The sequence below is a fragment of the Crinia signifera genome, chromosome 4 (assembly GCF_055691185.1).
Source record: "Crinia signifera chromosome 4, ASM5569118v1, whole genome shotgun sequence".
Classification (NCBI taxonomy): Eukaryota; Metazoa; Chordata; class Amphibia; order Anura; family Myobatrachidae; genus Crinia; species Crinia signifera.
Genome location: NC_139220.1, coordinates 55,102,816 through 55,128,985, shown reverse-complemented (window position 1 = coordinate 55,128,985; position 26,170 = coordinate 55,102,816). Strand labels below are relative to the sequence as shown.

General features: G+C 43.5%; 1 protein-coding gene across 4 annotated transcripts in view; it reads left to right on the top strand.

Annotated features, from left to right (window-relative positions):
* The window catches only part of DOCK2 (dedicator of cytokinesis 2), a 707,149-nt gene that overhangs the window by 264,051 nt on the left and 416,928 nt on the right, over positions 1-26,170 (top strand). For all 4 annotated transcript variants that reach the window (XM_083181781.1, XM_083181779.1, XM_083181780.1 and 1 more), the window contains exons 24-25: positions 1,438-1,508; positions 19,914-20,020. In XM_083181781.1, the coding sequence (XP_083037907.1) occupies positions 1,438-1,508; positions 19,914-20,020 (178 nt within the window). The remainder of the gene's footprint in view (positions 1-1,437; positions 1,509-19,913; positions 20,021-26,170) is intronic.

Genomic DNA, 26,170 nt, shown 5'->3' with positions numbered 1-26,170 from the left:
CTTAAGGACATAAAACCCAGAAAGATTATTAAGTCTGCACAAATCGCCCTTAATGTTTTAGTTATTTAATATATATTATTTTTAATGAGGCAATTAGCCTTTAAATAACTCAAATGTTAGCACAGAAGTGGGACACATAGCCTGCTGGACATGTGCAATTTGCATAAACACTTTCACGCTCGTTTTAGTTCACACTTGATCTTGATGCAAACCGGTAGTACAATTATGGGAGATACTTTCATTATTTGAAAGTCTTGATTGTACCAAAACTTACCTACTGTAGTGTATGTACATTCGGCATATACTGTTATTTTTTGTTGCGCTCTTTCATTTGTTTGATGAAATTTGTGAGGTTACTATGTATGTTTTTAATATTGTTTTTATCTTTCTTGATACGTTGATATATGACAGCTGAATACTTTTTATTCGCATCTCGTGCGTGCACATCCTCTTACGCTGTCAAATCTACCGCCAGCCCCTGCCTGAATAAGAAGGGCACCATCTGTATGGGGCACATCCTCTTACGGTGTCGGGCGGCTGTCAAATCTACCGCCAGCCCCTGCCTGAATGAGAGGGTCACCATCTGTATACAGGAAATATAATCTTTTTTTACACAACATTTTTCAATTGAATTTGTATAACAAATGTGAGCAACGCTGGCATTTATGCCCTCTACACATAAATGACATGCTAATGCCATTTGTTGGTGGGGAAGAGGCAGCTTCTAGACATGCCGTGGCTAGTGGTGGCATCATGACATGAGAAAATATGACCATTCTGAGGTTACTCAGGTGACCGACGTTGACTTAGATCACAGATGATCTGATGGACACAGCAGGAGATCAGAGAAGCCGTCAGGACAATATTTACACAAGATGCCATATCTGATTTTCTAGTACCATATATACTCGAGTATAAGCCTACTTTTTCAGAACATTTGTTATGCTGAAAAAGCCCCCCTCGGCTTATACTCGAGTGAGGGACCCACTTGAGTCAATACATTTTACCATTTTTTTGTTGTAAAATTAGGTGCCTCGGCTTATATTCGGGTCGACTTATACTCGAGTATATACGGGTAATTATTTTTCCTTAGAATTCCATATTTAACCCTGAAAGCATAAACTTTACATCAGTGCGGAACTATAATGTAAAAAAAAAAATATAACATAAAAAAAAAATGCCTATTCTCAAAAAAATAATATTTCCAGGCACTAAATAATACAAAGATTAAATAGTTTTTGTTTCGAGGAGTCATCAATAGCATGCTATCAAACATTTATAGGATATGAATGACTTGCTGATTCATACATACATAATAGTTGCTTTGTTATAGAGTTTTCCTGGCACTGCTTCATGACAATATGTTACTGTATAAGGCAGACCAGCAGGAGAACATAAAATTGCTAATACCATTGTGCTGATTTATTGTCTTTTCAGGTTGCCGCTCTAAAATATCTACCTTCAGTTTTACAAGACGTTGAGACAGTGTTTGATGCCGGATTGCTTAGGTAAGTTCTAAATAAATCTCATTTATTGTTAATGTCATAAGAGTCAGTTGTAAAAGGCGCTTGCTAGTTTAGTAGGAGGATTCTCTACTGTTATTATCAGTGAGATAATTGTATAGACAACTTAAATTAAGGTTAATATATTTAAATTTTTATTTTTATTGAGAAAGAAAGAATGTCACTTAGGTGGTGCACTTCAGAGAAAGAAGGTACCGGTATTTTAAAAAGTAACTTTTAATTGAAGTAGCTAAAAATGTTGCGAAATATAGACTAAAACAAAAACATGTAAGACACAGACAGTGTAGTTAAAAAGGACACTGAGTCCTCACACAGTGTTCCCCGCTGTCTGACCGTCCCCTTATAAATTGATATAACAATTTCTGTTGGTGCGCGTCACCATTAACACAATATCCGATCAATCCTGTTATTGTCACCTTTATCCTACAATATAATATATATGAGGGAACTAATAAATTGTCCCGTAGGTAGAAGTGATGATTCAGGTAGTGGTGTGTATCGGGGGTGACAGGTGCTTTACGTGCGTGTGGCAAGGGATACAGCTCTGAGCCTGTACTGTTAGGCTGCGGGCATGTATTTTCCTGACGCTGGCCGGGTTGTGCCGAGGCAGCCAAATCCACGCGCTGGCAGCTGAGTCAGTGCTGGAGTGTTAGGCTGTCCGGAGAGACCCGCCGTTGTCTATAGCCGTGGTTTAAGTATCGGGTGTGCGCCGGAGTGTCAGGCAGTAACACTACCGGTCAATCACCACCCCGTCTGGAGCTGCGGTGAGTGGCGCCACTACACCGCTTCTGGAGCTCCACGGACTCACTGGAGAGTGAAGTCCGTCGGTAACGTCGCACAGTTTAAGCTAGACATATACAAAATGCATTCAATGGGGGGAAGGGAGGCAGGGGGATATACACTGCGGGCGCAGTCGGTCTGCGTACGCTTCGCAGTTGAGCTTCGTTAGGACCAATTTTAAAGCAGCAGTATCATTGAAGGTTTTTCTTCTTTATATATCAAATTAAACATGTATTTTATTGCTTTCACTAAGCTGTCTTGCCATAAGTCATTGTCTCCTACTTCCTTTCAAGTCTCTCTTTGAAGTACAGGCAGTTATGGTTGCCACACACAGACACAACGCGCGCGTATACGCACACTCAGAGTACCAGCATGCCGTGTGACGTAGAAAGGGAGAAATAGGAGGGGAAATTATAGTGCAGATAAAGATAAAAGGGACATTCCAAAACCGCTCATTGTCATGCACAAGGCAATTGTGGTTGCCAGGGTAGTCACATGACACAACAATGTTTGAACAATTTTTGGGGGGCTATACTATTGTATTATCTGACAAGAGACACATTTTCACATGAAAACACACAGGTTCAGTGGAACCTATGTTTCGGGGTTGCTTTCGAGGGTTTGTTCCCTTTATTCCCCAATAAGATGTGCCTCATGACTGCTTATCGGGGTTATTATATATCCCCGATTGAGCCTATTACCCACAGTTAGCGATTGCAGATAATAGGATATACCCCTTGTCACGATCCGAGCTGTCAGACAGACTTTCTTACCGGCTAAGTGCCTCCGCAGGTTCAGCTTGCGGTCCAGACGTCATCCCTGCCGGCGTCCTGTCTGCCGTGCGCCATCACCGCTGCCATCCTCCAGTCTTCTCAGCGCTGCTGAGTGCGCGGCGCACCGCTCTCCTTGTTCCCAGTGACAGTACTCAGTGCACGGCAATCCATCCGTCCGCCGCCATTGCTCCCAGTATCCAGCATGGTGTGCACAAACACACTTTCCCGCCATAGCAGACATGGGGGCTGCCATGTTCTTCCCAGTCACATGTTTGCCCTGTCCAATCCTGAAGGTTCTGATCTCCCAGTCATACCTGCCCGGCCAATCCTGGCCACTCAGTGGGTATAAGTATGCTGGGAGCTCTCAGAACCTTTGCTAGTGCTTCAGTTGTCTCCAGTGTATGGTCAGCTGTCCTTGTCTCCGTGCAAGTGTATTTCCTGCTGGTGTTGTTTCCTATGCTGCAGTGTGTTCCAGTTTGTTCCATCTCCTGTGAAGTCCAGGTTATTCCATCGCCTGTGATCCTGCCTCTTCAGCCCAGCGACCAAGCCTAGCTCCGGGACTCTGGTCCTTCCGATGCTCCAGCATCACCAACCATCGATGTTCCATCATCGCCTGTAAAATCTGATATTCCGGATCTCCAGCATTCCAAGCTTCCGTCCGTCATTCCGGACCCACAGTCTCCACATCCGATACTCCGGATCCGATGTTCCACCATCGATACATTCCATCAGTCATCTGTAAAGTATTGCTATCTGCATAGACTGTACCATTATTCCTGCATACTTTACTGCCTGTCATATTACAACCATCTGCTAATAAACTCGGTTGTATTTTACTCCTGACTACTCATTGGCTCCGGGTGCACTGTCGCGCATTCCATGCGCAAGGGTCCTCTCCAACCTCCCCGGTTCAGGTACCGGTCCAGGTCCCCACCAGAGGTCTCTGTCTCGTCGACTCAGACCCCTGGTGTGACAGTAAGCACTAGCCAAATGGATCCAGCCGCAAGCCAAGCATCACCATCCAGCCCTGTACAGCAACTGGCTGTTCGCTTGGATCAGCAAGAGGCTGCGCAGAGCCAAGTGATTCATTGTCTGCAAGATCTGTCTTCCCGGCTGGATAAGCTACAGACCACTCTCAGTGGCCCTGAGCCTGTCAGAGAACTTCCAAGTCCAGTTCATCCTCCTGTAATGGCTGCTGCACCTCGCCTTCATCTGTCTGTTCCCACTAAGTATGATGGGAACCCCAAGACCTGCCGAGGTTTTCTCAATCAGTGTGAGATTCACTTTGAGCTGCAACCCAGCAACTTCCCTACTGAAAGGGTTAAAATCGCCTACATCATCTCCCTCCTATGTGGAGCAGCGTTAGAATGGGCGTCCCCTTTATGGGAAAGATCTGATGCCATCTTGTCTAATTACAAGGACTTTGTGTCAACATTCCGGCGCATCTTCGATGAGCCTGGGCGATCAGCATCCGCCTCCACTGAACTCCTCCGTCTCAGACAGGGATCCCGCTCCGTCGGGCAATATCTGGTCCAGTTCCAGATTCTGGCGTCTGAACTCTCCTGGTGTGATGGGGCCTTATACGCAGCTTTCTGGCATGGTCTATCCGACCGTATTAAGGATGAACTCGCTACCAGAGACTTACCCTCAGATCTAAGTGACCTTATTTCGTTATGTATCAAAGTAGACCTACGCTTCCGAGAAAGGGCTGTAGAACGTCACAAGAGCGCTCCAGTTGAAGTGCCAACTCCTCCGCCTTCTTTACCTGCTGCTCCCGTGGCTCATTCCAAAGAAGAACCAATGGAGATTAACCGTTTCCGTTTGTTTCCAGGAGAACGTCGACGTCGTCGGTTGGCACAGCTCTGTCTGTATTGTGCCGATCCTGCACATCAAATTTCTGCATGCCCAAAGCGTCAGGAAAACTCCTCCTCCTAGCCCGTCAAGGAGAGGGTAGGCTAGGAGTAATTAAGTCCTCTCCATCAGCAACCGATTGTGTACTTCCAGTTTCCCTACAAGTTGGTCAGCATTTCAAGACTGTCTCCGCACTTCTTGATTCCGGTGCCGCTGGAAACTTCGTTACTGCAGAACTGGTTCGTAAGTGGGGGTTGCCCACTGAAAGTCTTTCCAAGACTGTCTTCCTTACTGCCGTGGATGGCAGTAGGATTCCTGATGCGACAGTCTCCCGCAGAACTTTGCCACTTACAGTAAAAGTGGGAGTCCTGCACACTGAACTTTTGTCCTTCCTGGTTTTACCCCGAGCCACTCATGCTCTGGTTCTGGGTTTACCCTGGCTCCGTCTTCACAATCCTCGCCTTGATTGGAAGACATCCGAAATCCTTTCCTGGGATCCTTCCTGCTCCGGTACCTGTCTCCAAAAGGTACTTCCAGCTCGTCATTCTTCAGCCGATGCAGCAGACCTTCCGCCTCTTCCCTACCAAGAGTACTCAGATGTATTCAGCAAATCTGGCGCTGATATTCTACCTCCTCACAGACCGTGGGATTGCCCTATCGACCTTATCCCAGGCAAAGAACCACCCAGAGGTAGAACCTATCCTCTCTCTCTTCCAGAGACTCAAGCCATGACCGACTACATCAAGGAAAATCTGGCAAAGGGATTCATCCGTCCTTCGACTTCTCCTGCTGGCGCAGGATTCTTCTTCGTAAAGAAGAAGGATGGAGGCATACGTCCCTGCATTGATTATCGCGGCCTCAATGACATCACAGTAAAGAACAGATACCCATTGCCCCTCATCACCGAGCTGTTTGACCGTGTCAGCGGTGCAACCATCTTCACGAAACTCGACTTAAGGGGCGCATATAATCTCATCCGCATACGAGAGGGCGACGAGTGGAAGACGGCGTTTAATACCAGAGACGGCCACTATGAGTACCTCGTCATGCCCTTCGGGCTCAGCAATGCCCCAGCCGTGTTCCAGCACTATGTCAATGAGATTTTTCGGGACATTCTGTATCGACATGTAGTCGTATATCTCGACGACATTTTAATCTACGCCAATAACATCACAGAACATCGTTATTGGGTCAAAGAGGTTCTGTCCCGGCTGCGAGCTAATCATCTTTACTGCAAACTGGAGAAGTGTGTCTTCGAGGTGAAGTCTATACCCTTCCTAGGGTACATTGTCTCCGGTTCTGGTCTACAAATGGACCCAGGAAAACTGCAGGCCATCCAAGATTGGCCAATTCCCTCTTCGCTGAAAGGTATTCAACGTTTCCTGGGTTTTGCCAATTATTACAGAAAATTCATCCGTAATTTCTCTTCTATTGTGGCATCTATCACTGCCCTAACGAAAAAAGGGTCTAATCCAGCGAAGTGGCCGGCAGAAGCCATCGAAGCCTTCCATCTGTTGAAGCAGAGGTTCACTTCAGCTCCTGTCTTAAGACAACCTGATACCACCTTGCCCTTTATTCTCGAGGTTGACGCCTCCTCCGTGGGCGTTAGGGCAGTCCTCTCGCAGAAAGCGCCCGATGGACGTCTTCATCCCTGTGGGTTTTACTCTCGCAAGTTCCTGCCTGCAGAGCGTAACTATGCCATCGGCGATCAAGAGCTCCTCGCCATCAAGTTGGCATTAGAAGAATGGAGATATCTTCTAGAGGGCGCTGTCCATGAGATCACAATTATCACAGACCACAAGAATCTTCTGTATCTCAAGTCTGCTCAATGTCTAAATCCCCGTCAAGCCAGATGGACACTTTTCTTTTCCAGGTTCCGATTCAAGCTGTCATTCTGTCCAGGGACACAAAATCGAAAAGCTGATGCCCTTTCCCGCTCATGGGAGCAAGATAGTGAGTTAAAGTCCACACATCAACATTTCATTATTGATCCAGTGGCCTTCTCCGCAACGGGAGTTTCAAATCTCACGCCCCCTACAGGGAAAAGATATGTAAAGCCAGCTCTAAGGAAGAATTTGCTTTGTTGAGCGCATTCTTCAAAATTCGCTGGCCATGCAGGCATTCAGAAAACTTACGAGTTTATCACCAGGTCCTACTGGTGGCCGTCCCTCAAACAAGATGTACAGGACTTTGTCTCCTCTTGTGCTAAATGTGCTCAGCACAAGACCAGTCGTCAGTCTCCTCCTGGGCAATTAATGCCACTGTCAGTGCCACATCGTCCTTGGACGCATATATCTATGGACTTTGTAACTGATCTTCCAGAGTCTGACAAGTTCACCACCATCTGGGTGATTGTTGATCGGTACACCAAGATGGCTCACTTCGTTCCCCTCACCGGTCTTCCGTCAGCTTCCAAGCTGTCTCAGCTCTTCATCAAAGAGATATTCAAGCTTCATGGGCTGCCTCTTGAAATCATCTCCGATAGAGGAGTCCAATTCGTAGCCAAATTCTGGCGAAGCCTGTGCTCCCTGCTTCAAATCAAGCTAAAGTTCTCCACAGCTTATCACCCTCAAACAAATGGCCAAACGGAGAGGGTGAATCAGGACCTTGAAGCATTTCTCCGCACATATGTCTCTTCCTCCCAAGATGACTGGGCTCAACTTCTTCCATGGGCAGAATTCTGCCATAATAACCAATATCATTCTTCATCAAATGTCACTCCATTTCTTGCTAACTATGGGTTTCACCCTCGAGTTCCTGACTTCACTCTGCAACCTGTGTCCTCTGTTCCAGCGGTCGACACGACCATCCGACAGTTCATCAAATCCTGGAAGCTCATTCGTTCTTCACTCCTGAAAGCTTCAAGCAGGTACAAAAAAATTTGCCGACAGGAAACGCAGAGCTGTGCCAGCCCTCCGTCCAGGAGATCGTGTCTGGTTGTCAACCAAGAATCTTCGTTTGAGAGTGCCATCTATGAAGTTCGCTCCCCGGTATATTGGTCCATTTCCAGTTGAGCGAGTCGTCAATCCTGTAGCTTACAAGCTCAAGTTGCCGCCTTATTTGAAAGTTCCAGCTACATTCCACATTTCGCTGCTCAAGCCGCTGGTTCTGAATCGCTTTCATTCCAAGCTCCCCAAGGCTCCTAAGGTTTGCACCCAGCGTGGAACAGAATATGAGGTCAGTAAAATCTTGGACTCTCGCATCCGATATGGTCGTCAGCAGTATTTGATCGATTGGAAGGGCTACGGCCCCGAAGAACGATCATGGACCAATGCCATCGATGTCCATGCTCCCAGACTCATCCGAGCGTTCCACTCCAAGTTTCCCCGCAAGCCTAAAAGGTGTCCTGGGGCCACCCTTAAAGGGGGGGGGGTGCTGTCACGATCCGAGCTGTCAGACAAACTTTCTTACCGGCTAAGTGCCTCCGCAGGTTCAGCTTGCGGTCCAGACGTCATCCCTGCCGGCGTCCTGTCTGCCGTGCGCCATCACCGCTGCCATCCTCCAGTCTTCTCAGCGCTGCTGAGTCCGCGGCTGCGCGGCGCACCGCTCTCCTTGTTCCCAGTGACAGTACTCAGTGCACGGCAATCCATCCATCCGCCGCCATTGCTCCCAGTATCCAGCATGGTGTGCACAAACACACTTTCCCGCCATAGCAGACATGGGGGCTGCCATGTTCTTCCCAGTCACATGTTTGCCCTGTCCAATCCTGAAGGTTCTGATCTCCCAGTCATACCTGCCCGGCCAATCCTGGCCACTCAGTGGGTATAAGTATGCTGGGAGCTCTCAGAACCTTTGCTAGTGCTTCAGTTGTCTCCAGTGTATGGTCAGCTGTCCTTGTCTCCGTGCAAGTGTATTTCCTGCTGGTGTTGTTTCCTATGCTGCAGTGTGTTCCAGGTTGTTCCATCTCCTGTGAAGTCCAGGTTATTCCATCGCCTGTGATCCTGCCTCTTCAGCCCAGCGACCAAGCCTAGCTCCGGGACTCTGATCCTTCCGATGCTCCAGCATCACCAACCATCGATGTTCCATCATCGCCTGTAAAATCCGATATTCCGGATCTCCAGCATTCCAAGCTTCCGTCCGTCATTCCGGACCCACAGTCTCCACATCCGATACTCCGGATCCGATGTTCCACCATCGATACATTCCATCAGTCATCTGTAAAGTATTGCTATCTGCATAGACTGTACCATTATTCCTGCATACTTTACTGCCTGTCATATTACAACCATCTGCTAATAAACTCGGTTGTATTTTACTCCTGACTACTCATTGGCTCCGGGTGCACTGTCGCGCATTCCATGCGCAAGGGTCCTCTCCAACCTCCCCGGTTTAGGTACCGGTCCAGGTCCCCACCAGAGGTCTCTGTCTCGTCGACTCAGACCCCTGGTGTGACACCCCTATGAAGAATTATAAATGATTAATGACAAAATAAAAAAACTAAGGAAAATGGTAACTACCAAGCATATTCCAATTACTTCCATTTTAAATATAGAGTTAACAAATATAAATATTAACAAGAAGCCTCTATATTAGGACAGATGAAGCCAGGACCGCTTGTACCAGTGAGGTTGTCTCAGTGAGTGCTGTGCCTCCTTTTATTTCTATGGATAATGGATTCATAAATACACAGTCGGGTGAGATTTAGTAGGATGAGAGATTCAGAAAGTGAGAGATTTGGTAAGAAATCTCCAGTTTTTTTAAAGCGGCAATCATTTACACTGCAAAACCAGTTTGATTTTGAAGTGAAAATGATTGCCGCTTTAAAAAACCTGGAGATTTCTTACCAAATCTCTCACTTTCTGAATCTCTCATCCCATTAAATCTCACCCTACATCTCTTTCTCTCTCAGACATGCACAAACATAAAGGCAATCACAAGGAAGCAGACAAGCTTTGAAAGCATTTGCTTTGAGCGGGCTTACTAGTGTATATACTGTATACTGTGTATGTGTGTGTATATATATATATATATATATATATATATATATATATATATGTATGCCTATTCATATGTTCCCACAGGAAAAAAATCTTTGACAGGCCCAAAGATATCACCTGCTCGAGTGGTTCAATAGTACAGAAATTTCTATTGCCCAATAGGTCACCTCACAGCCAGAAGGAGTGTTCCCTAGTCAGGCTCCACCATTCTTAAGGGAAGAATTTGTATTCTAATAATTAAAAACTCCTATGAGGAGTCAAGCCCCTAAACATCTACACCTACTGCGGCTATTGTTTTTTGTTTATCATACAGTGCACTCTAATTAAAGGGAACCTAGTTATCCAAAAGGCTAATCGATTAATCAGAGTGTATTGCAACTTAAGGCTTGGCTATCCAGATCAACTCTAGAATCATAATCTTCAAAGAGGTGTATCTTGTTAGACAGAAGGAGGCTAAGAAGGTAATCAGATGTGCAAAAGCACAGGCTGAAGACAAAATGGCCCAGTCAGTGGGTAAAGGGGGGAAAACTTTTTTTAGGTATATAAGTGAAAGGAGAAAAACAAAAAGTGGAATAATTAGACTGAAGACAGAGAGTTGAAGTTTTCTTGAGGGGGACAATGTAATAGCAGATAATATTAATAATTATTTCTGCTCAGTATTCACTGCTGAAAGAGAGGGGAAGGGACCACAGTTAAGTTGCAAGTATAGTCAGAAAACTGAGGGAGAGACAAGTATATTTACAGAGGAGAAAGTCCTCACAGAACTCTCAAAACTGAAAGTGGATAACTCAATGGGGCCAGATGGGATATTTATTTTATTATTTATTAACAGTTTCTTATATAGCGCAGCATATTCCGTTGCGCTTTACAATAGCAGACAGTGAAACAACAAAACAGGGTATTTACAGACAGTCAAAATGTAGGAGGGCCCTGCTCGCAAGCTTACAATCTATAGGGAAATAGGCATTGATACATAAGGATAGATACTGTATTCTTTATTGCATCGATTCCACCAGAACGCAAGGTTCTATGACTGGTTCTGGAATTTGATAAGCTTGCCTGAAGAGATGAGTCTTCAGGGAACGCTTATAGGTTTGGAGACTGGAGGAGAGTCTTATTGTGCTTGGGAGGGCATTCCACAGAGTGGGTGCAATCTTGTTAGACAGAAGGAGGCTAAGAAGGTAATCAGATGTGCAAAAGCACAGGCTGAAGACAAAATGGCCCAGTCAGTGGGTACATCCAAGGATACTAAAAGAGCTTAAAGGGGAGCTGGTAAAACCAATAACATAATTATTTAACCAGTCACTAGCTACTGGAGTAATCCCAGAGGACTGGAAAACAGCGAATGTAGTCCCACTGCACAAAAGTGGAAGCAAGGATGAGGTAAGCAACTATCGACCATCAGTAGTAGGGAAATTGATGGAAACACTCTTAAAACAAAGAGTTGTAGAATATCTCAAAACCAGCAATTTACAGGATCCAAAACAGCATGGGTTTACTGGGGGAAGATCATGTCAAACATATCTTATTTACTTTTTTGACTGGGTGACTAAAGTAATAGATCAAGGTGGGGCTGTAGATGTAGCTTATCTAGACTTTAGTAAAACTTTTGACACTGTCCCACATCGCAGACTGTTAAATAAACTTGAAAGCTTGGGATTGGATTCTAAGATAGTTGAATGGATAAGAGTGTGGTTGCAGGACAGAAAACAGAGAGTTGTAGTAAACGGAGTACAGTCAAAGGAGGGAAAGGTTACAAGTGGAGTACCCCAGGGATCTGTACTTGGACCGGTGCTTTTTAATATCTTTATTGGTGATATTGCAAATGGAATTGAGGGTAAAATGTGCCTTTTTGCAGATGACACAAAGGTATGCAACAGGGTAGACACACCAGGAGGGGTAAAACAAATGATTGAGGATCTAGGTAGATTAGAGAAATGGTCAAGAGAATGGCAACTACAGTTTAATGCCAAAAAATGCAAAATCATACATTTGGGTCTCAGAAATCCAAAGACTCAATATAGTATAAATGGCACTATAATGGAAACTACTGAGGAAGAGAGGGATCTAGGTGTCACTATTTCAGGGGACTTAAAAGCAGGTAGACAATGTAACAAAGCAATGAAGAAGGCAAGTCAGATGCTTGGTTGCATAGGGAGAGGTATCAGCAGTAGAAAGAAAGAAGTAATAATGCCACTGTATAGGTCATTGGTACGACCTCACCTAGAGTATTGTGTTCAGTTCTGGAGGCCATATCTCCAGAAGGATATAAATACATTAGAGACTGTACAAAGAAGAGCATCTAAAATGGTGCATGGCCTACATCACAAAACGTACCAGGAAAGACTAAAAGATCTTAATATGTATACTTTAGAGCAGAGAAGGGAAAGGGGGGACATGATTGAAACTTTCAAATATATCAAGGGTTTTAACAAGGTACAGGTGGGAGACATTCTTCACAGGAAGAGGAGCAAAAGAACACGAGGACATGCACTGAAACTAGAGGGAGGAAGATTCAGGGGAAATGTGAGGAAGAATTTTTTCACAGAAAGAGTAGTAGATAAGTGGAATAGCCTACCATCAGAGGTGGTAGACGCAAATACAGTAGTACAATTTAAACATGCTTGGGATAAGCATATTGATATCCTTACAAAAAAATAAGGATCAAATATGGTTTGAGGTAACATGTTTAAAAAAGGGGCAGACTAGATGGGCCAAGTGGTTCTTATCTGCCGTCAAATTCTAAGTTTCTAAGTTTCTATGTTTCTATGTTTCTATTTACACTTCCAAGACTACAAGAAATGTTTTCGCTAAACCCCTGATGAAATCCCACGTAGGGACGAAACGCGTTGGAACATTCTGTTTGCTATCATGAAATAAAAGAAATATCGTGAACCTTTTAATAATTCTGGAAAAGCCACTTACATTGTTGTGGAACAAGAGACTTTTTTAATGAATGTTTATAAACTTTGGACTTTACTTTACTTGTTTTAACGTTTGAATACAAGGCACTATTGACCCAATCATTGAGGTCATAAAAAAGGGCGCCATCTTACAATTGTCAACTATACTCTCCCTACTTATCCCTATCCAACAGGGGATCTTGTAAGTTAGGCAGCCCTAACATAGTAACCAAAAAACCTGTGGCGCAAAACAAGAGTCTGTTCTCTCTCTCTCTCTCTCTCTCTCTCTCTCTCTCTCTCTCTCTCTCTATATATATATATATATATATATATATATATAGTGATGAATGGAGCACATACACTGGCTCAGATAATGTCTTGGTCTTTATTTTTCATAGCATGAAAAACAGCATACCGCATAATCAGCACAGTAATGGTGGTTACAGCATATGCAGCATACAGGTCATAGTACCAGCACTTCAGGAAGGTCCAGTAGTCCCTACCATAGCCCGTGCCCTGGCCTATCACTTGGGCAAATAATCCACCATCAAGAGCATTTTCCTTCTGCCCTGGAATCACTTATATCAAGAGAGCACAAGTGCTGCTGGTTACATCAGCTTGTTGCTGCTACTGCTCCTAAACCTGGTCTGGATCCTCCACATTACAAAGATGCTGTCTTTGCCACACTACTCCCCCCTTAGCTTCAACCACTCTGGTGAAGCTACTAAAATTTTAGGCAAGCTCTCTGCTTCGCCCACCTCTACTTGTGTCATATTACAGCTAATGGAGTAAAAAGGATTCGTTCACCCTTTTGCGCTATTTTGGGATGTTCCCAAGAACAAAAATCACACCAATAGTGATAGGTTTAAATATACATGACCTTCTCCTATGAGTGATGATTTGCAGAATGTTTCATTGGAGATTTTTCACTCTGAAATGAAACTACCCCTATATTGTACCCCAACCAAGGGTGCAGCAATAGGGGTTAACAAAAACAAATCATAGTGTAGTATTTATACACAAAGATGGTTTTTAATATAAAGATGCACTCACAAAGGTAGACGATTAAAAAGGCACAATAGGTAATCCCAAGGGCAACAGGCTGCTCACACGTATCCCACAGTTCAAACCCCAGGCTGATGTGAAGTCCAACTCCGGAATCGATCCTCCACACAGTCCAGGAACAAGGGAGCAGGTCTCGCCAGTTAGCCAGATAGGGATCCAAAAGAAACAGCACAGTCTCTTAATGCATTTCGGACCCAGATGGTCCTTCTTCAGAAGAGTGCTGTTGTTCACTCTGCTGCCGGTATTTAAGACCCAGAACCGGATATTATTATTGCCTTGACGAAAGTGCCGCGATATTAAACTGGGCACTGAAACGTTGCCGTTTATTCACTAAGCCGCATCTTGTATCTTGATTTCTGGTCCCTTGGAGTGCTGCTGATACGCGCTGTATACCTGCGGAGGTCTCCCCCTTCCCTGCAGCGGGCACCCGGGGCAGCATTGTTTCAAGGCTGGGAGAGCCGGTACCTGGACTTTTCTTTTATATATATATATATATATATATATATATATATATATATATATATATATATATATATATATATATAGAAGGAAAAGCAGGTGATGGACGTGCGGCGCTGATTCCTTAGCACCACTCCAGCAATGGACTAGCTCAAACAGGGTACACCTGGGGCTAGTGCACTATATCCTCAATATGAATAGCAGCCACCTCTTTGAACTCTCGGGACTCACGAGAGGGGGAAGAATCTGTCAAGGACAAGAGGGGCGCTCCATAGTGCATAAATGACAATTTAATAACAACATATAAAAACACGGTCCAGAAAAAGCAACACTGTACTCGTACCGAACCATGCAGCGCTGTGGGCTGGGTACCACAAGATATCGGGAACCACACGGGAACAGCTACGGAGGAGGGAGCCGGGCAGCAGTTGGAGCAGACGTCACAGGCCCCGGCCTAACACGTTTCGTAGTACAACTTCGTCAGAGGGCGCCCTCTGACGAAGTTGTACTATGAAACGCGTTAATGCGGGGCCTGTGACGTCTGCTCCAACTGCTGCCCGGCTCCCTCCTCCGTAGCTGTTCCCGATACACTGACACCTGTTGATGGTGATCCCCAGTGGTGGTTCGTGGTTTCCAGCGGTGCCCCGGGGTTTGGTGGTTGGAGCTTTGCCTGGCATTCAAAATTTGAATATCTTGTGGTACCCAGCCCACAGCGCTGCATGGTTCGGTACGAGTACAGTGTTGCTTTTCCTGGACCGTGTTTTTATATGTTGTTATTAAATTGTCATTTATGCACTATGGAGCGCCCCTCTTGTCTTTCTTTTTGACATATATATATATATATATATATAAGAAACTGTTAATAAATAAATAAAATAAATATATATATATATTTATATTTAAATATATTGAGTAGATCCACTCGGCACTAATTATTATATCATTGCAGAATACTTGGCCAGGTGACTTCCCAAAGTAAATGCTGTATGGTGGGGAGTAGGCAGCACTCACAGAACTTCTATGTTTTGGCTTTATTCAAAAAACTTCAAAGAATTAAAAAAAGTACAGAGTCAAGCTGACTGCCTGATTCTGTAGGTCATGCCTGACTGCCTCCGCTGAGCTGCCCCCTCTGAATCCCCCTGCTCCTGGAGCACTTCTAGAGTGCATGCTTATCCTACTCCTCTGAATGCTGGCGGCCATTTAAACTGCGTCATCGTCTGGTGAGCCAATCAGAGCGCGCATACCAGTAGCCATTCTGATTGGCCGCTAGCATCTGGAGATGAAGGAGTAGCCTGCGCTTCTATCAAGCACTTCGGGAGCATTAGGATTCAGCGACCAGCACAGACGGGCGGTGAGTGAGCATAAAAAAGAGCATTATGTGTCATGGAGGGGGCCCAGGACTAGAAATCAGTCCTGGGCCCCATAATTTCGAGTGGCGGCTCTGCCCAGCAGTGATTACTTACTGTACATTATGACTAGCACACTAATAGCTTTGCAACAGCACAAGGACAATGGGCAGAAAGTATTACTATGCATAATTCAGACCTCACTCCTCTGTGGCTAATTCACAATACAAAATAATTGTCACTGGGCTAATGTACAGTACAATACATACTGTATGGCCTGTTGGTGAGTATACAATATGGAACCTGTTTCCTGGTGTACAACACAGAGCTAATTCCCTGGGGACTACATTAGACATCCCTTTCCCCGGTAGCTAATGTAATACATAGAGGTTTATACCTTATTCTGGTTGAGCCCGCCCGACGCTCACATTGCTGCCCGACCACCTTCCCAGGGAGAACATGCCCGCACGGCTACGAATGGATGTTTTACATAAACATCCATTCGCAGCCTATGGGGTAACACCCACATCATTTGATGGCCACTGACCATCAAATGATGTGCGTACACGCAAAACTAAGACACTCTTCGGTGTCTTAGTTTTGTCTGTGTCCTGTACGAGGACAGGGCGTGCAGCTGACATCCAGTGATGTCAGCTGCCGGCCCCAGCACCCGCGGCATCGGAGCATTACCATGGGAACTCCCAGCGTTTCATGGGAACGCCCATGAAACGCTGGGTGTTCGCATGGACACGTCCCCCGGCCTGCCAACCCACACCCGCACTGTTGTGTGCGAGCACCCGGTGAACTCTCTGTTCGCTATGCACATGTGCAGAAATACCCATGTGCAAAAGAGAAACATTGCGCTCCTGTGTGAATTTGCATCAATCAGAATCACCCCTGTGTAGTCATCAGCCTCATTTACTGTATGTGTTATTCTGTCACCGTAGGTATTTTATCTGCTCTCAGCTTCTCTTCACAGCTTGTTGTCACTAAATTCCTGCATCTGACTAGAGTTCAGTGCAGTAAATAAACTCCACATTAACTTTGAAATTAAAATGTAGAACATATTAAAAATGTAATATAATTTAACAATCTAAATTCTAATTAAATTATGCTAACATAAAGTAATTAAATATGCTTCTGGAATATGCCAATAACTTCTTAATAAGAATACAGAAAATCTATTTTGACATTAGCTGAACACCTAATATTAGTGGCCAAACTGTGAGGTAAATTTAATAAGACGGGAATTCTTTTGAAGATGGGATGTTGCCCATAATTGATTGAATCTGATTGGTTGCAGTGGGCATCATCCCATCTTGAATAGAACTTCCATCTTGGTAAATTTACCCCTGTTTCTCTATCAATCTACACTTGTAGTTAATAAGATAATAGTTGGTCCCCATAAAGCACATAGCAACACAGAGTAATTCAGTATAGAAGTTGTTTGATGTTGTAAACAGTGACCTATCTAGCCCTTTGATTGAGTACGAGACTGCAAGTAACAAGGCCATTGCCATAATGTAAGGGGAGGAGCAGACAATTGAATAATGTAGTACTACTTATGGGGGCATTTCATATGCATTTATCTGCATTTACAAAGATAAACACAATCTGTGAGGGGCTGTCCCTAGTATATTAAGAGTTAGGGCGGGATATTATAACATCTGCAGCCACCCATCGCTGGCATAATTATCACATATGCTCTAACATATGCGATAATTATGACAAAGGACAGCTCTAGCGTTAAGAGCTGTCCTTTGCTTTGTGTCAGCGGGTCCCAGGGGGTCCCGGCTGCTCCCCCCTCCCTCCCTTACCCGCCAGTGCTGGTGCTGCTGCTGCGGGCTGCTCTCCTCCTCCCTGCACCCGGAAGAGGATCACAGTGCAGGGAGAAGGAGGTCACAGGTAAGGGGGGGGGGGGGTTTGGTGCGGGACAGCGGGGGTTAACTTGGTGGTTGGTCATTGGGTCTGAGGATTTGGTAGTTGCGCACCCAATGATTGGGTTTCAGGATATCCGTCTGTTTAGAACCAAAGGTGCACACCTTAATGAGGAGGGTTATTTCCTTTTTGTAGAGGATTCAGTGGGGATTTTAGTTAATATAGGATAAAGTATGGTGGCGCGGTCAGTGGAAAGCAGTGTAACGTTGCAATTTGAATGCAGATACAATTGCAGTAGCGCTTTGAATTAGAAAAGAAAAGACAGCCATGGCGTGATGTAATCCAACCCCCAAACAAACCATAAATGAATAGTCATTATCAAGATCATACAAATAAATCTCCCACACACATTCTTAAAGGACCCTCTCTTAACTTTTACATTCAAACAAAGGACTGGGCCTGATTGATGAGTTGATGGCTGCTGTGCAAATTCACAATCTGTTTGATTATCAAACTATTGAGCATGGATCGTAGTGTGTAGGGAAGCCAATCCCGGGGCAGGTTTTCTATCCCGGGATTGAAAAATGCTCAATCCCGGAATTCCCAGGATCCCGGATTTTTCTTTCTTAATAAAAAGAAAAACGCCCCAACTGCCATGCATATTTACTTATATGTGTGGGTGCGGCCATGAGCCGGTTGGGTGGTTGGGCGGTCTGTTGCTGCTGGGAGTCGGGTGTGTGGGCTGATGCTGCCAGCTTGACTAGAAGGGCTATTTAATGCAAAAGGAGGCTAGATGTACGTGGACACATCTGTAGACCTATTTTCTCAGTAGCGGGTGCTCAGACTCTGCCCGGCATTATACTAGTCTAATACCGAAATCCCGGGATTGGAAATTCCAATCCCAGGATTGAAATCCCGGCATTTTGGGGGCCAAATCCCAGGATCCCACTGATCCCGATCTTGGGATTGGCCAGCCTAGTAGTGTGCATGCCTGAGCCCAAATAGCAAAATATATAGCATATAGATCTAATCACAATCCCAGAATGACCAGAAGCCAGCATTTGGGGTGGTAATCCAGCATTTTCAGGGATAGCCTGTGACGTCAGCTACAGCCTCAGTCAGCCTGATTCTGTCACACAATTGTTGAAGTGTCAGAGCTTCTCACATTTGCATCAGCCACAAAAAGCTAACATCAAATGGACTGAGGAGCAGCACCTAAGTGGACACTTGGTACTCCTCCCCAAGAATCTGATTGATAGGTGCAGGCTTCATGCTCATCTGTATTTGGCTGCCGAATTTGAATAACATTTCCATTGGAAAATACAAATCCTCAGAATTCGGCAGTTTAGTCAATTAGGCGTAATCTCAGGTTGTATTTTGGTCCCTCAAAACCCACTTTTTTCGACTAGCCTATCCCTCCTCCTAACCTCTTTTGATCCTCCTATCCTGCCTCCGTTCCCCTCCGTTCCTACTTATCCTTTTGTATTTCGTTCGTCCACCCACCTATTTTTAGTATGTTAACTCTTATGAGCAGGGCCCTCCTTCCTCACGTACTCACCCTACCTCATTACCTCACCTGTCCTCCTGCCCGGTTCTTCCCTTCCTCTACTTCATATTCAGTCTCCTCGACAATTTTGACACCTACTTCTGAACTGATGCTGATTTTATTTCTACCAGCTATACCCCTATTTATACTGTATTTTTCAACACACCCTGTACGTTACCTTGTCATTTGTTTTTTGTTTGCTATGTACGGCGCTGCAGACACTTTGCGGTGCCTTATAAATAAACGTACTACTACTACTTTCACGGTTGTATCCATTTGTACACGTGATCGGCTGTAATCGGGGATCTTAGGAAATTTCCCCCAAAGGGTGTGCTTGGATTCCAAGTGTGGAAATATTAGTGTGAAATGTACCCCCAGATGAAACTAAGATCATACTAATGGTGTGTACACACGGTGAGATTACCTTGCTATTCGACTTAAGATTCGAATGCTATACAATCTTTGCTATCTCTGTACTATTTACATACAATCCATACAATCAGCTTTAGATTTGCACTATATAGTCATTGCTGCCCTGTCTATCTGGGTTTCGATTTGTGCTGTCACGGGAGCGCACATCGGAATTGAAGGTAAAAAACCTGTGTGATCTGCATACGATCTACATGCGATTTTGACTATATAGTCAAAATCTCATGTCAAATCTCACCGTGTGTACACAGCATAAATCTCCATCCTTTTCTTCTTCTTGCATTGCTGTATTAACTTCTTAATATCCATGACTTTATCTTAATATCTTTATTTCACTGGAAAGCTATAAAACATTGATTCATCATTATAAAATTAAGGTTCAAGATAAACATTTTATACTTTTATTCTCTGTTACTATTTTAGCCAACTGCTATATGAGTTTTACACTTGCATCCCTCCTGTGAAGCTGCAGCAACAAAAAGTGCAGTCTATGAATGAGATTGTGCGCAGCAACCTATTCAAAAAGCAAGGTAAGGTATATAATATATACATTGTGTGTGTGTGTGTGTATGTACTGTATGTATATACATCATAATGTCACTGGTGCACCTGCGCAATGCATCATTGGGACCTTGGATGCCTCAAAAGCGCCACCTATCCGAAATGCTCCCTACTGGTCCTGAGCATTCAGATAATGGATACTCAATATAGATATAGATAAATATATCTCCTATCTATCTATCTATCTATCTATCTATCTATCTATCTATCTATCTATCTATCTATCTATTTCTGGGCAGTATGCATGGTTTAATGGTTAGCATTACAGCCACACAGCACTGAGGTAATGGGTTAAATTCCCACCATGGCTCTAACTGTGCAGAGTTTGTATATTCTCCCCGTACTTGTGTGGGTTTCCTCCGGGTACTCCGGGTTCCTCCCACAATCCCAAAATATACTGGTAGGCTAATTGGCTCCCAAAAAATTAACCTTAGAATGTCTGTGTGTGCATGTACATGTGGTAGGGAATATAGATTATAACCTCCACTGGGGCAGGGACTGATGTGAGTGTTCAAAATAATCCCTGTGCGCTAAATAAGAAACTGTTAATAAATAAATAAATAATAATAATATATATATATATATATATAGATATATAGATATATACAGTATGTATGTATCTATATATATCTATATATATATATATATATATAACCCAATATCCAAAAATTACAAATTATTTTAAAGCTGCTATACCACAATGTTACCCAAGGGCCGGGTGACTCACAACAACATACACTTCCCTGATGTGGTTCAGGGCTTTTTACTCATTTGATAGTCCATATGTCCTTCTCCAACTCCGTAATGAACCAAGAGAGTTTTTTCCAAGGTAAGAATTTAGTAAAATCTTCAAAGTATGATTGACATTACAGTCGTACAACATCAGCGTATTGAATACAGTCTACAATAATAAAAAATATTTTAAAACATAAGTATGACGTATGGATGTAAGATTTAATTAGATCGAAGATGAGCGTAGAAAAGAGAGAACATTCTACGCTCATCTTCGACCTAATTAAATCTTGTATCAATACATTTCTGTAGGCTTTCAAAGTTTGCTAAAGTCCATGCCTCCACAGGTCAGAGCATTTAAATTTTGTTGGCACAAAGGGATCTACACAGTATTAGAAGAGGTGGTTTTAACATTACGCCATATTGGTGTATACTGTACATTTGTGGTAGTTGCAATGATTATTATTTCTTGCAATGTGCTATTTTACTTTGTTTCTGAGAGTTTTAATCATTTCAATTCAGTATTACAAACATCATTTCTAGTGTCAAATGCCTTTGATGTGTAAGCGTCTTTATTTCACCCAAACAGATTTTCTGTCACTGTTTAAAATGTACAGTTTATGCCTCTATTGATTAGTGATTCCACTGGGCATGTATTTTTTTAAAGAAAAGTGCTAGTTTGCAACACAAGAACCTCTAAGAAATAAAGTAGTAAGATAAAACTGAAGCGTTTGTTTAGCTTATATGTCAGGGGGATAATTAGTACTATTCCTGAACAATATCATATATAACAGAGATACCTCTGAGACCTTGTGATCTTTGCCCTGGAATTCAGCCACAGTCTACTATTAACTTTATGTACAGTACCAGTATCCCAAGGCCACTTTACAATTCGTGAAAAATACGGCAAATTAATTTAAAGGAGTCGTTTTTTAAACCCGCGTGTAAAATGTGTAAATAAAATTGATTAGTCGAATCATAGATCTGACTAAAAGATTTTGGAAACTGACGTTTTCCGACACCCGGCAGTTTCCGACTCTAATTGAATACTGCCACATGACTCCATAGATCCATCCTGCACTGAGTTAGATGGCCAGGCTGATGCATGATTGATCATCATTTATGGATATTGATTCTGTGTTCAGTATATGCCTTTATATGTACTGTATATTCCTTTATGACCACAATCTACTCATCCACTAACATTTTTAGTATCCAACTATTATTTTTGTAGTTTTTTTTAATGTAAGTAGTATGTACAGTAGGTTGGCTGCTACTGATGTAACTGTTGTAGCAGCTAGTTCTAGCAGTGCATTCCAAATAATGCTACACCAATTGGCTTGGAAACACTGCAGCAGAACATTTGTATGCAGGTACAGTTACAATTACATACAGAATATAGGCATTAGGGCGGAGTGAAAAAACTGAAATTGAGAAATTCAAAATCGGCTAGTGTGGAAAAGTTGTGATATGACCTGAATAAGAAACGTGCAAAAGCTTTTTGATTTGAGTCAACATCTTCTGTTCTGGCAAGAGGCCTGAAGTTTCACTTTTTTGGTGAAAATGATGAAAACTATGAAAATGCTCCGATCTAGTTAAAATTATGTCAGGATGTCTTAGAGTGGTTCATTAATATACTTTAGCTTAGTAAAAGAGAGTAAGAGCTTGTCCTAGTGCAAAGTGAATGACTTTGGTGGGAGAAAAAAATCCTGATAAATGACCCATTTTCATGGTTACAATTGTGAATATTGTGTGTTTTCTCCCGAACGTGTTTATAATAGAAGAAGCACAAATACTCAGAATGGAATTTCAGTGACACTGTGTGAAATATAACACTGCATAATGTCCCTTATTCAGACCTGATCGCAGTACAAATTTGTTCTCAAAATGGGCAAAACAAATGCTGCATTGCAGGTGGGGCAGATGTAACGTGCTGAGACAGTTACATTTGGGTGGGGTGTGTTGGAACTGAAATCTAAATTGCAGTGTAAAAATAATGCAGCCGGTATTTACCTTGCATAGAAACAAAATAACTCACACAAATCTAAAGGTGGCCATACATCTACAGATCGATTGTCAGATTGGGCCGGTTGGAACAAACACCTGGTAATATCTGAATGACAGTTTTTGGCAGAATTCCAGCATTTCAAAGCAAATGGACAACTGTCATTTGCTCTCATCCATTACCAGGATTTTGTTCCAACCAGACAGATCGGACAATAAATCTGTAGATGTTTGGCCACCTTAACTCCCTCTGCACATGTTACATCTGCCCACATGCCACTGCATTACAGCATATAATTATGTCAAAGATAAGCCAATATATTAATAGTTAAATACGTTAAAGTGCATTATGCTGTAATAAGTGTAATAAGTATTGCTGATCAATCCTGCCTAGAAATGAACACAGTGATTGGCATATATGTACTGCTGGACACCACTCATAGGGTGACATTCTATGCTCTGCGATTTTCTGTTTTTGGCGTTATTTAGACCACAAAATGGCGATATCGCATTTTTCTGCGAAATCGCCAATTTAACGTGATGCGTTAAGGGACAGAAATCGCATATTTTGTGCGTAAAGGTATGCGGAACAAAAGTGCGAGATTAATTCGCACTTTTATCGCATCCAGATGTTTTCCAATGCAAAACTATACAAACCGCTTATTTAATGCTATGCGCATTTGCAAATCGCACTTTTGCGGTGTCTATTTATCGCACTTTTTTCAGACCTGGTTCTGTTTGGCGCATTTGCACACACCTCATTTTGGTCAAGTGCGCACATGGTTAATTTCAACACAGGTGCATTCATTATCAATCCCAAACCCCCCTACCTTAACCCCAACATTAATAAGGACACCTGTGAGGGTTTAATTCATGTAGATTTGTATGACTATTTTAAAATTGCTTATCTGTGATGTGTCCCAATTGGAGAGCAAGGGGGGTTTTGTGTGTGACGGAGTGGCACTGGAAACAGGGCCCTCCGGGACACACCTCCTGGCGCTCAGCAGTTATAGATCTAGTTTGTTTGAAAGAAAAATAATTTGCAAAATTTATTTCAGCTGCAGCAATAACTCCTGTGGGCCCGTCAGACCCACACAAAAAGAGATATAAAAGGGGGGGGGGGTTTGGAGTAGATTGCGCTGCTGTTAGGATGGTTTTAATAATTGTAACACATTGGCTGTCTAAAAAGGAATGAGTATTGGACACACTGTTACTGTTGAATTAATCTTTATCATAAATCAATAAAAAAATATATATAATACATACAAATACACAGAATATAAAAGACAATTTTTTTTTTTTTTAAACATTAATAAGGACACCTGTGAGGGTTTAATTCATGTAGATTTGTATGACTATTTTAAAATTGCTTATCTGTGATGTGTCCCAATTGGAGGGTAAACGCAGGAGGGAGGAAGGTGGCCAAAAGATGCTGGTTGCCCCCCCACTACTGGGTACCCCACGTATGTATGGTGCTCACCTGTACCTGGACTACCTGTCGGACCAACAGGTTGTGGGGATGGTTACGCTGAACCCCATTACCCTGTCGGAGTTATATGAGCAGGTGAGAGATGCTTGTGCCCATTTTGTGGGTGCCAACTATGTAGTGTCTGTCCAGCACTAATTAATGTGTGCCCTCTACTATTTGTCCACAGCCTCCACTCAGTCTGTGACCTCATGGGCCTTGGTGCTATCACAGGCCACTTTGTCTAAGAATTGTACTGTACTGTTACTTGCTATAAAGAAGTTGTTGCAGACATATATCAGCAGGCGTAGCTTTTCTGGTAAGCACATGTGGCCTGTACTCCAAAATGTACCAGTGTTGGAAGTCTACTCATTATCAAATTATTGACCAGTACCACCGCTTTCCACCCATATTTAACCTAACACCAGTCCACAACAGATGCACATGGTGGTGCTGACCTATCCCTTGCTGATATCTACCTTCTAAGTACTCTTGTTACATGTAACAATTAAGTTTTCTGTGAAACATGGCTCACTGGTGTTGTGGAACTACATGTTCCAGCATGCCCAGACACACTACAACCATTACAGTCCAAACCATGAGTGTCAGAGCCTGCTGGTAAATGTACATCCACAACCTTTGCCAGCCAAGGAGTTATACCACACTACTTTACTGCAATCCCATAGTCATATACCATTACAATATGTTATAAATCACACATTAATTTATATAGAGAAAAAGACACAAACACAATGGAATGCGGTTTGCAAATTTTACTTGTTTTGCTGTAAACCATTCTGCAATGTAACATGTGCAAAATACAAACTGTGGGGCCATGTAGACAGATATTTGGCCTTTTTTAATGTAGAAACACTGATGTAGCAGCTACCTTCGGCCAGCATCAGGCAGCCCTACACCACTTTTAGAGGCGGAACTAAGCCCACCACGGGTCCTCACACTACGACGGGGTGGGGAAGTGGGGGAGACACTTATTGGGGTGCTGGAGACACTGCTGAGGGTTGAGGTAGTGCCACCTCCCACATTGCCTTCCTGCTGCTGCTGTATTTGTGCCTGCATAGCTAGGAGGGCATTGGTCTGCGCTGTGCATATGTGGGCTAGGGCTGTAAGAGTTTGGGCCAGGCTCCCAATATGGCTATTCTGCTCACGTATTGCAGAAGTTAGTTCTGCAAAACGGCTGTCAAGACTGTTGGCAATGCGCACTTGAGTGCCTACAGCTACCCTTACACTACGTGCCATTTTGCGCAACTGCAGGAAGGTGTCACGCATGTACCCCTGTATATTTCCGATTTGGAGGCTTTGGGAGGCCATGAATTCAAGCTGCTTCTCCTTGAAATTCACCAAGGAGTTAGCTACTTGGGAAGCAGTAGCTGGTGTATGGGGTTGCTGGGTGGTTGGGGGTGGGTTGGGAGGCACCCCACTTGGGGGAAGATCACTCTGGGACGAGCCCGGCATTTCTTCCTCTGCCGCAAAGGTGTCGACCGGATCAAGAATGATGTCCATTTCGTCTAGCACCAGTATTGAAGAATCTGTTTGGTTTGACCCTAGTTGTATAGCACCTGTGGATACAGAGAAGAGGTAAGTACTCATGCATATATAGGCCACACTGTCCTCTATACTGTTTTACATAGGCCTATAGATGGCTGACGCCCATACCTAGGGGTGTTATGCACTTACACATGTACCCCGATACTGCATGCAACAATGACATTATTAATATGTCACATGCCTAGCTCAGATTACACTCATTTCCGTTGCAATGTAGCAGCAGGAGCAGAATGTAGTGTGAGATATTGTTGATGTGACATGGGTGTGTGTACTGTATGTGTAATGGTGTGTTGTTTAGTCATTTACCTGCTTCCGCAGATTCTGCAGCAACGGGCCTTCTTCTCTTAGATGC